We start from the raw sequence: 12,718 nt of genomic DNA on the forward strand, positions 1-12,718 counted from the left end.
AGGGTCCCACAGAAGGAAGATGAATTCTAACTTGAGAAAATTTGTAGCAGCTTAAAGGTGACTTGGATACAGAGATGGGCTGCCGGAGCTTGAGTGCAGTAAGTGGACATCCTTCTTCATGGAAGGTTGTGTGGAATTGTGGATTAGTGGAGCACGGGTCTTAAGCTACCAGGACAGACTTAACACGCACTCAGTACAGAGGTGGACATTCACACTGTGTTTGCAGTTTTACTCACATATCGCCAGCAAATGTTTATCTGTGCCGATCCAGGTTAATTTGTGACTTTATAATGTAGTAAGGCATTGCAGCTCTTTCCCTCCTCTGAGAGAAGAAAGATTCTTTTGGGAAACTGTAGATGTTGGGTTGCTTGCACCCACTTTGATTATCTAAAGCGGATGGTGAAGTATTCCATCTTCCCCATGAGCCTCTTATGCTGCCTGACAAGGTAGAGGAGACGCCCCTAGCAAGCCTTGTCACCGAGGTTCTTCGGAGAAGGCAAAAGACCAGCTCCACTGAACCCCCTCTAACCAGAAGAGGGCAATACAATTTTGAGAAATAATCTAAAGCAGTAATTTCCAGGTATGGAAGTTCATTTATTAATTTATTCTCTAATTCCAACTTCAAAGTCCAATTTAGCCATTGATGTAATTGTGTAGAAGAGAAAGCAGTGTTTGATGGTCAAATAATTATTGGTCTCCTCCTTAAGGTGCTGACAGTGAATCAGTTGAATGTAGTACTTTGAATGTCTTGAATTCTAATAATTTTTCACACAGCATCTTATTGTAGGTTTTGTTTTCATATTCCTAAAAAAAATCCCACAAATAACCATTCCAGAACCTAGAGTTGAGCTAAGAATTCTTGTTCTGATGAACTTTCTTTAATGCTTAATCTAATATTCAACTTATAACTCCCTGCAATAACATCATATTAGCTGCAGTGCCTTAGGCAGACATTGTAAACTACAATAAATACATAACTTGATACCTGGCATGGTGGTTATGCCTTTGATACCAGCACTTGAAGTTCAAGGGAAGCCTGATTTACACAGAGAGCACCAGGCTAGTCCAGCTTATATAATGAGACCGCACAAGTGTTGCGGTAAAAAATAAAAGGGCTTGACTTGTTCCCACGAGTACCCTGTCGGGCGGTTGCACTCACGCTAGTTCCAGCTCCAGCAGGCCATTGGAAATAGCCCTGATTTTTCTCAATAGCTCCACAGAACCCCCAAGTACTTTGTGACCCAGGCAATCTCGTCCAATGAAGCACCCTGTCAGGCTGCCCCCGCCCTCACTCACAGCTTGCTTATCTGGTTTCTACCACGCCAGACATACACAGCTCAATTCATGGCCATTATATCCATCTACCATACAATCTCTTGAACTCAATTAATCTCCACATGAAAGAACACATCACACAATATCCTCTGATCAAATTGATAAGATATAATTTGCCCATCTAGATGACACAAAATCCTGTATACACCTATGCCTTAAGAATAGTCATAACAACCTGTAACTATGCGCAAAGAAGAATCTTAACATCTCAGCTACTTTCCCCTCACTCCAGTCTCCTCTGCCTCTCTAAAACTTTTCTCCTGCCCATCCTTCCTTCTCGTCCAATGATAGGCCTTGTTCTATCCTGTACCTGCCTTCACTTGCATAATGACATCAACACAAGCTACATATAGACTTCAAAATTATTACAACAAAAAATTTAAAAGTAAAAAATGAACAGATGAAATCAGTAATAGTAATAGTAATACACTCAATTTCGGCCAAAGATACACAAATTATTCATTTATTTCATATATACTCAAGACAAAAAATTGTTCATGAAATACTTTGTATTTTTTCATATGGTCTTAAAGAACTCCAGATTATATTTGATATTTCCAACTCACTTCCAATCATGTAGTAAATTTTTGCCTGAAGTAGTTGATCTATAGTTATATTTCATAAAATTTATTATAGGTAAAGGAGAGTCATATATTTATAAATAAACTTGATCAGAACCCAAATTGATTATCAACTCCAATTAATGTTGATTAAAACTAAACAGTCTCTTTCTTTCACTTGCTAACTACATGCCTACATAACGTATGTGGCCAGTGGTTCCCATAGTGAATTTCACAGACCTAAATCCCAGATGCACTATTGGTTATTTCTCTCTGGTGAACATTGCTTCCCAAGTTCACTATACAATTACAGGGTCGTGTAAACTGAATGGCTTGGCTCACATCACACAACTAGGATATGGTCCCGCTACATCGGAAAGCATCCATATCAGTCTGGCTAAAACATCAAGCTTTTCCCTCTAACCTTTGTGCTTTTTACATTCTTAGAAAAGAGTCCTAATTCCTATGCAATTAGGCATGCACTCTTTGGTACATGGTTCTATGGATTTTGATAAGTGCATGCGGTTGTATAACTAAGTTTACAATCAATACATGGAAGGAGTCCATTCTCCAGAGCCCTCACTTTAATGTCCTTTGGCATGTACTCCACTCCAGCCCTGCCCTTTGCAGAGTGACACTTAGTGGAATAAGATAAGCTGTAAGCTTTGGAGTCTAGCCTTCCTTGCCCTAGAAAAACGCATCCGAGAGTCATCTGGTGTGTGGCACGCGGTGTGAGTTGTATCAGCGTGTGTTCATTTTTATTGCTGAGCAACATTCCACTCTGTGACTGGGCTGTAGATATTGTTCATTAGTTAGAGAGCAGTTAGGCTGCTCTCAGTTCTGTATGATTGTGATTCAAATATCTGTAAATACTTGCAGGAACATTATCTCTCACTTAAAGGCAGGCTTGCCAAATTAAATATAAATATATGTTTATGAAGCCATCAATATGATTTTTAAAGTGGCAGTTCATTTTGAGGATATGAAATTGTCATTATTGTCATTGTTTCGTACATTCCTCAACACTTGGTATTAGAGGGGAGAGAGGGGGGAGGGAGGAATGTGTATACATGTGTGCACACACCCATGTGCTCACATTCATATAACCATTCTGATTACAGTCTGGGTGCTCCATCATGGGAGGTCCGTATTTTACTTCTCTAGTGATTCTGCTGAACCCTCTATATATGGACACTAAACTCTAACTTTCTGTGTTATTCCCCAGTGTCCTAATTTTCTGTTTATTAATTGGTATTTCTTTGCCTTACCTGTCTCTAGTGCTTGATCTCCATTCTATCTGCTTCTATAACCTTCAGTGACCCTTCTTGGTCCAGATGGATAGCTGCTTATACACTCCACAGGGACATTTCCCTGCCATAACCTTGGTTAGACCCTTCCTGTAGTTCTGATGCTAGGGACAGCCCACGGCAGATCATACTAATTGCTTTATCTCAGCAGATCCCTAGTTTCTTTTTGCTGAGGTCCCAGGGACATAGCCAACAGATGACCATGCCACCTGGACACCACGATCTGCCAAGGGGCCTGCAGTCGTATCCCTCTGTACCTCATTCTAATTCCCAGAGGGAATTGCCAGCCTGATACATTAACTTTTCCTGAGGTGATGAAACCAAATGTTTATTCAGATAAAGCATCAAAAGTAAGAGTCCATCAAAGTTCAACTTGGAGAACGTGTGAGTTCATAGCATTGGTGAAGGATTACATCTAGGAACATGAATGATCACTGAAACAGCTGTATCACCAGAAAGCTCTACCCCATCATAAGTGATGACCTCATGCAAGGAGCACCACGGAGTCAACCTTCCATTTCACCTTCTACTTCCTAAGCACTCTAGAGTCTTCAAAGATCACTTGCCCATATGGGAAGGGGGTGGGGATAATGGCTAAGACATCAGATGAGAGACTTGTGAGTCTGTCTTCCTCCTCCTCCTTTTGGGGTTTGTCAGTAGTCTGTTAACATTACAATTCACCCACCTATTTTTGTGTTGTTCTCAATTAGTTGCCATGGATACCTTTACTCTAAAATGTTGATCATGTTATGCACAAAGAATAAAGCCAAGCTGCAGCAGGCACTTGTACCCATGGGCACCATCACATGCTTCTCGCTGGACTTTCAGGAACAACAGCAGCAGTCACACTAATGATTTCACCCTACAATGGGATAAAGAATATTTAGAGTTAATGGGATGCTAAGTGCCTCCTCCTCAGATAAAAACCAAAACTATGTATCTCGTGACTGAAACATGCTGTCAGAAAAATTCCCACATGCATGTCCCCAAACACATAGATTTGGACATGAATATTGGGGTCTGGAGTGAGTATATTTCTATCTTGAGTTGCAACCAAACAGCAAAAGTTCTAAGTCTAAAAGACACAGTAGGTCAGTGGATCAAACTGATCATCTATTTTCTTGATTCATGAAGCCATGAATCATACAGGTCATGGACCATCCACACAGATGGAATGACTTTAATTTTTCAGGACTGTTAGGAAGATTGCTATTGCATTGTGTCTAACTTCACGAGAGGCAAGTTCAGGGCTGAGTGTGGAGATTTCCATGGGAATACCTCTTTCCTACAACTTTTGTTCTCCCTTCTCTTGACTTTGACTGTAGGAATTTTTTGTGTGACTCAAGGAAATTTCTCATCTTAGCAGATGTGGAAAAAGCATATTCTGTTTGTTTGACACGCTCATCCTATGTGTGTTTGTACACACCTGTTCTCAGGCAAGGATGTCACAGGCACTCCCAAGCAACAGTGAGACATAGACCCAGAGTCAGACCTATTTATGTTCTACCAGAAGTAAACATCAAAGCCCTGAGTGTGAGTTGCAGGAGGGCAACTGATTTAGGAGAGAGTTCTGTGGCAGAAAGAATACCAGAAGATCTACAGAAAGTAAAGTAACATTCCATGCTCTCGGGGAAATCTAAGACATCCAGATTTAATCAGCATCTCTTGCCATGGGTTTTGTTATTGTTGGGTTTTTTATTTTGTTCGTTTTCATTATTTGTTTTTCATTTTCAAGCTTGGTTTCTCTGTGTAGCCTTGACTGTCCTAGAACTTGATATGTAGACCAGGCTGCCCTTGAACTCAGAAATCTGAGTTCATCCCTTCTATCTCTCACTGACTCATTGTCAAATTCCTCTGGTGCTGTCTCTTCCTGATGGCTCTATCCTCCTCCTGGCATTCTCTGTCCCTTTGTCTGAGGCATTTTTGTTTGTCTTATTTGGGTTGGCATTCTCTTCCAAGGCCAGTCAGGTTACCACAAAAACCAACTATAAAAAGCCCTGAGTTCATCAGCCCAAGGATGTCATTTGGGAGACTTCTCCTTTCCTCCCACTGGTGTTCCTTCAGAGTGGTGGTGAATTGCAATGAACCAAGATCCTTGAAGAATGTAGGATAAGGAAACCTAGAACATCTCAGTGTTGTCCAGTGTGTTAGTTACTTTTCTTGTTGCTATGACAAACACCTGGCAAATGGAAATTGAGGAAGGTGGGCTTATTTCCATTGGCCTGCAGTTTGAGGATTAGTGCTTCACAATGGGAAAGTCATAGCAGCAGACGGGCTGTTTTGTGGCTGTTTTCTATCTTGAAGCAGAGATAGATGGGTAATGATAAGTTAGCCTTTTTAATTCAGTTTGGGTCTCAAATCCATGAAATGACACCACGGATAGAACTTCCCTCCTCAGTTAATGGGAAGCTTATGGATAGAACTTCCCTCCTCAGTTAAATCTTTTTAGAAATACCCTGAGATGTATACTCACAGGTATCTTTCTATAAGGACTCTAAATCCAGTCCAGTTGACAATAAAACACATCCAGCAAACCTGCTATTTAATAGTGCATGCATGTGTGTGTGTGTGCACGCGCGCACGCACACACGTGTGTCCAATTTCAACTTGGGTGCATACATGTAGCACAGAAGCACACATACAACCTTCCATATACTCTGCCTTATTTTTAATACACTTGTACATGCACATACATACACACATACACACACTATATTATTTATTACACACACAGATACACACAAAATCTTGTTTTTATTTTGGCTTTGGAATATGCTGGCAATTATACAAATCACTTTCTGTTATAGGACATTGTGATCCTAAGAATCTGTTCTCCTAACCAGAAAGTAGAGCAAAAGTTCAAGCGGAATTTGCACTTAGCCTAGTGTACATTTTAATTGATAAATCAACTCCAGCTACTTGTTTTGCAGTACTGTTCTTTATTCCTTCAAAATATCAAGGGCATGAAAATCCCAATGCATTAGAAGCTCTGGCAAGAGCGCTCTGCATTATCTCACAGCACCTTTGTCAGCCAACTAGGGAAAAAGAGAGTAACCACTAGTTTTAAAGTCACCTAAAAGATGATATGTAAATCATACAGTGTCATGCAGTGAGCTAGAGGCGTGCATTGATATCAGCTCTCTTTGCTGGATCATCTGCTGCATGATATCTACTTTATTTCTAAGAAGTATTTGTGGGCTGCCATAAGGGGTGATCCCTTGGTGACTTCACAACCTGTCTACTAGAATCCCTTCAGGTAACACAGTTGTCTCTGGAAGGGGTAAAGCCTTTGGTCATTATAAGAGTAACTGTTAATAGTTAACTGAAGATCTATGGAGCAAAGAACAAAGGCAGGCAAAATGGGGAAAATCTGATATATAAAGTGAGATGGGGCATGCAAGGATTTGGTATAGGGTACAAAGGTGAACCTTGGGGAATATGATATTTGTTACTCCTTTTCTTCCCTTCTATACCCCATGTAAGATGCCAGTCTTTCAGGTCTCTCCAAGGCTACCATCTTGGCCCAACATAGCTCTCCATCTCTCACCTTTCTCCTAGGTAGCAGGTATCAAGGGCATATTCCTGGCAAACAAGAAGGTGGATGACCAGGTGAAGACGTACATCACTTACAACAAAGGCAGGGATTGGCGTCTACTGCAAGCTCCAGATGTGGACCTGAGAGGAAGTCCAGTGCACTGTTTGCTGGTCAGTTATTCAGCCCCATGTAGAATTCACAAGGGCAGGTAGCTCCCCTGGGGATAGTGTACCAAGGACTCTCTTCCTTCATTTGAAATTTGTCTGGTCCTGAGCAATATTAGGAGCACAGGGCTGCATGCTCAGACGGCTACATAGACAGAATGGAAGACTCAGTGGATTGCTTAGGTTTTTATTTATGAGAGACAATGCCCTAAAGCTGTTGGTAAAATAAAGAAATGGACAGTGAGCCTGTGCTTGTTAATAGAAGTACTAGACAGGACTCAGAAGAGCTAACTCATATGTTAACTGATACTTTGTTCAGTGCTAAATAGATGTCAGGGTAAGCAAGGAAGCCCAGCAGGGTCAGACAGGGTTGTCTACACTGAATTGTCAGTTAATCTATTAGCTTTAGAAAGTCATTGCTATGGGAATGATGAGGCAGACAGTGTTGGGGACATGATGAGTAAGATGACATTTCTGCTTAAGTGTGCCTCAATGTAAAGATAATTAACAATAATACAACCACCAAGTTCCTGTTAGCGAATGTCTGCACCAGAAGCCATTCTAACATCTCAGATAGGTGGCTGAGTTTATCCTGAGACAAAGTTGTCTTCTTCCATATATTCAAATAGATTTATGAGCCAAGTGGCTTCTAGACATTGTGTGGGAATCTAGAGATATAATCATGTGCAGGTCAGAAAGGGACACTACCATTTTGTAAGTTTTAGGCAAATTATGTTTAGTGTTTTCTGTGGCTCTTGTTTAGATGCCAGGAATACCACACAAATGGCTGCCGAGTCATTGGAGCAGTTCATGGGGTCACTGTGATTTATTCTCTTTTGCTGTTGAACCTGAATTATACTTCATCTTACTCTCTTCATCTAATTTTCTCTATATCTCAATTTGTCATCATAATAATTATTTTTATTTTATAGGTTTATGTCTATATGACCAAACCCCTTTCTATAATAGGCATAGGAAAGTAAATGGAAAAGAGTCCAGTGTTCAGTGAATTTCAGATAATGGCTTAAAATGTTTTAAGAAAAATTACAAGCAGGATCAAAACACACAAGCACAGACACAGACTTTGGTGCAAGAAACTTGTTGAGAACCTGGACTATGTCATGTAGTTTGTCAGTTTCACTCCCCTGGAAGTCCCTAATAGTCAGGGTTTGATGATTTGAGGGTTTGATAAAAGACTCTTGTCATCCTCTGTGAAGGAAATGTCTACTAGTCTTCCTAAAGCTACCCATGAACTAGACCTTGAAAGCTGGATTGACTGCAGAAAAGGAGAGAAGGCATTTGATACTGGGTGAGAAAAAGGGAGGAAGGATCTAGGAGTGATACTTGGGGCAACTTCTAATGTGAAATGCTGGATCCATCGGGCCAATGGGCCTGAAGTTCAGTATGCACACTGCTGATGTATCTAGATCATGCCCACCTGCAAGCTCCACCTCTTATCCTGGAGGGCCAGAGTATGGCGGGAGATTCCTGCATTTAAAATATTCTCTTCTTTTTAGCCCTTCTGTTCCCTACACCTGCATCTGCAGCTCTCTGAAAACCCATATTCTTCTGGAAGAATCTCCAGCAAGGATACAGCTCCTGGACTTGTGGTTGCCACAGGTAAAAAATGTTCCTTGGATTTCTTTTTCACCACTGGCTTCTGGGATAAGGTTTGTGGCAAACTTGTGGGTCATGAATTCATTTGAGCAATAGATAGAAACTCCCCAGAAAATGAGCAAGATTGTTCAATCTTCAAAGCCCATTCTAAAAAACACTGAGATGCAAAGAGCTTTGGACAGACTTAGCTTCTAGGTTAATTCATCCTGCCCCAAAGTCCCAGAGGGGTCCTCTGCATGGAGTGAAAGGTTAGCAGTCCTGTCAAAGTCAACTGACTGACCAGAGAGATTGTAACGGGGAATTCTCAGTTTGAGAAAACATGCAGTACGAATTTCCCAGCTCTCCAAATATCAGGTAGGGCAGTTTTCTTTTTACACAGAAGATACTTTACCTGGGTTTCACCCCAGAGCTGTTTTTAATCAGGAGGTCTCTGGCGCCTGTAAAGGTTTGTTTACACACGATTAAGCACTTGGCAGAGAGCCTAGGGAAAGGGGCAGAAAAACTTCAGGTTGCAATGTTGGAGCCACTGTCCACTGAGCATCAATCAAAAGTGAGGACTGCACAGCAGCTCTCAGAGGAAATGGAAGTCTCTGGGGAATGTGCCTGGATTAACATGCATTTGATTTGCATATGCCTTTTTAGGAATACATTGTTGATATAAAGTAAGATGGGTTTCTAATCTTAGTATTTACAGCTCTGGTGTCAGGGAGCACGCCCCCTTCTCCCAGTGAGAGTACATAAATTCACAGTGAGTGTCTGAGGATACAGTTCTCCTCCACCAATCCAACACTTACTTCTGGATTCCCTGTTCTTGTAGACATGGATCCCATCTCCAAAGCTCCAGTCCAATCAACTTTCAATCACTAACCATCACCAAGCACTTTGATAAACTCAGAGACTTGTAGAGCCTGCTGCCCTTAAAGGCAGCCTTACTTCACTCAGTGTGGACAGGATCCAGCATGACTAACACCACTGTTCTCAGAAGCACCAGTTGCTCAGGCTCTTGCTTAGAGAGTGAAGCCTACACCCGAAGTCCACGTGATAGTTCTTTAACATCAGGGGCTATAAGCCTATCTGCTTCTCATCAAAATCTACAGGAGACCCAAGGCTGGACCAGAAGCTATACTTAGCAATTTTGGTCACTGATAAAAGTAGACATTTGAATGCTTCTGAGGAGAGCCAGGCATTATTCAACCCAACCACTCTGAACTTTTTGTGTTTTAGTGAGGATACTAGAGCTAGCATAGCTAAATTTAGGATTAAATGAAGGAATGAATTTCAAATGCTTTCAAATGTTCGGGATGTATTGGCTATTCTGCATAAGATACTTAACACCACCTTGTATTCTTGATGTCAAAGCTGTTTTTGCATGAGAAGAAGGTAGTTTGTTTTTCTCCTTCAGTGGGACCCATAATTATATGCTTGCGTTATACATGCAATGAAATTCACGAGTCCTGTCATCCTGTTCTCTAAGCTTAGCTCCAACACTTACTAGAATGGTGAGTTTGGCATAGTTCTTAACTTTTGAGCTTCATATTCTCATTTGTAAGACAGAAATCATTTCGCTTCTCATGAATAGAGAGAAGACCATGTCCATAAAAATGGACAAAGTACTCAGAGTAGGTGACATGTTATTGACCACATACACTTGAAAATTAGTCTAATGTTATGTCTTTAATGAGTTACCAGACACTAGGCATTAAACATTTTTTGAATATTTAGTCATATGTAAGAATATATCTATATCTATATCTATCTATCTATCTATCTATCTATATATATATATATATATGACATAGACGAGAGCTATAACATAGACAAGATCTTGAGCTAACCAGCTGGTTTCAGCTTCTACAAGCCCAACTTCCATTGCTCTGCTAGTTTTCACTGCTGCTGTGCAAGGGAGTGGGGAGTGTTCTTTAAATACCTACCTGACATTCATGCATCTATTCCCTCTCTCTGCCTGAAGAGCTCAGGGCTCTATCTCCCACTCTCCCTATTTACTCTCTCTGCTCACTTTGTCTTGAGAACTGGTTTCCAGGAAGCTTCGGATAAATGAGTGCACCTCTTGTTGAGGACCTTTCCGGAGAGTCTAGTGGCTACTCTTAGCAAAAGTATATCCCTATATCCTGAGCACTGGCTCCTACTACTGGGGAAGAACTTGCAGCTCCATAGCTCACAGATGTGTACAGTCTGAAAAGCGTGTTCCTTGCCTTGATTGTACAGCAATGGGGGTAGGTGAGACAATGGAAGCTTTCTTCAATTCACACATTCTGAGACAGAGGCAAATGGGAGGAAACATCATGGCCAAGCCCATTCTCCTTCTTAACGCAGAAACATAGTTGATTCTGTAACCATCAAACACCATCCACAAGCCACCAACTATTCTACCTCCATGTCTAATCCATCCCTACACTGCTACCTATAAACTTTGAATACCCACACCTCGTGTTGCCCCACGTCTCCATGCGGTTGGTTATGCATGGTTTTATTTTGTTTTTTGACTGAGCCCTTGGCGTCCTTGTCTGTGTAGGTCCTTTTGCCAACGTCTGGGGAAGCATTTCTAACCCAGAGTGCTCCAGAGTTCCTTGTGTTTATTTCACAATTGTCAAAGGAGCAGAGAATGGTTGTAATGATAGGAAACAGATGAAAGAAAGTTTGATAAAGCTGCCTCAAATGTCATTAGAATCTTGTTTGTTTACAAACTAAGTTGTTGGTAAGAAAAATCCCTGTTTTCCCATGTCATGCCTCTTTCCTCCTTCCTAGATGCCTTTCCGGCACCTGTAGCCATGGTGCCTTCCAGTAATCTCAGCAACCACTCTGCCTAACTAACCCTCCTTCCACTCGGCTAGTGAAGTCCCTTAGTCACGTCTTCCTTCTCCACCCAAGCTCTTGCTCTTAGAATTGCCTATGGGGGTACTTAAATACCTAACATAGCCAAGCATAAAATCATACTGGGATCTACTCTGTTATTCAATCCAGAACCTAGTTTCTGTTCACTATAATTAGCTATGCATTTCTTAGGATGCTCTTCAGATGATAGAAGATACTTCTGAAAGCAGACTTTATGAAGTGCGCTTCTTACCATCACAAAACTGCCAAATCCACGTGGAGAGACTGTTAAAGAGAGACTGAAAATATAAAAACTGAAGTCTAATGAGATGAAGAAGAGGTAGAATACATTGAGGGGCCATGATAAGAATGGCAGATACATAGCTCTCTCTTTCTCCCCCTCCATCTCTCCCTCCCTCCCTCCTTCCCTTCCTCCTGGTCTTCTCTGTTCACATTATTAAACTATCTAATGGATTACTGTGCTCTATTCTCTTGACAGCACATATGGCTACCACATTCTTTTTACCCCAGAACTCCCAGTAGCAATCATGGAACCATTACCTTCCCCATTTCTTTTCTTTATACATCTTGGCTATTCTTCCTTATACCTGTGCCCAAAGAGATGAATTTCCAGATGGATTTCTATCTATGCAATGGCTCTCAGAGCTTCTCCTCTCTCCTTTTACACCTACTTCCTGAGCCCTAAGCACTGGGGTTATTTTTGGAAGCCAGAGTGTCAAAACAAGTTGGCTAGCTGCGTGCTCCTTGATGCTGATGGGAGCTTGACAAGCTCTATAGCCTGGGTTTAATTTCTCATTTTGAAGTATTAAATGTCAGGAGCTCAATTAACATTTTCATTATTGCATTTTTATTGTGCTCTTATTTAGGTTACAGATGTGTGGGAGATAACATTCCCTTCCTACTATGTTTAATGAAAATAATACTAACCAATATGATAAACTCTTACATATTTAGGGTATTTTTTAATCTTAAAATGGGAAAGGATATTTGTCCTGGTGACAGGCCTTATAAGGTCATGTCTAGTGGGGCCTGGAATTCCTTCTCATGCAAATGAGGCATCCCCAACATCCTGGCCCAGGCCAGTGATGTACACTCACTATAGTGGCCCCTACTCACCCTTTAAAGGTGTAAATAGCCTTTGTTCCCTCCAATGAACTGAAGCAGCTCTCTGAAGCTATTACTGCAGTGAATGTTATTCATCAGGGCACTCCCACCAACCAAAGTCCTCGTACCCCACTATCCCAGCTAAGCTTCCATTCCTCTAGTCCAGTCCAATGGGCAGTGAGCCTGGCTACCCCAAAGGCAGAAGCAAGACACAGCACTTCACCAGCTTCAGTGTACATCACT

General features: G+C 41.3%; 1 protein-coding gene across 1 annotated transcript in view; it reads left to right on the top strand.

The window, feature by feature from the left end:
* The window catches only part of Sorcs3 (sortilin-related VPS10 domain containing receptor 3), a 618,610-nt gene that overhangs the window by 509,054 nt on the left and 96,838 nt on the right, over window positions 1-12,718 (top strand). The window contains 2 exon segments of the mRNA NM_001106367.3: window positions 6,761-6,907; window positions 8,419-8,521. Of these exon segments, the coding sequence (NP_001099837.2) occupies window positions 6,761-6,907; window positions 8,419-8,521 (250 nt within the window).

This window comes from Rattus norvegicus, chromosome 1 (assembly GCF_021556685.1).
Source record: "Rattus norvegicus strain SHRSP/BbbUtx chromosome 1, alternate assembly SHRSP_T2T, whole genome shotgun sequence".
NCBI lineage: Eukaryota > Metazoa > Chordata > Mammalia > Rodentia > Muridae > Rattus > Rattus norvegicus.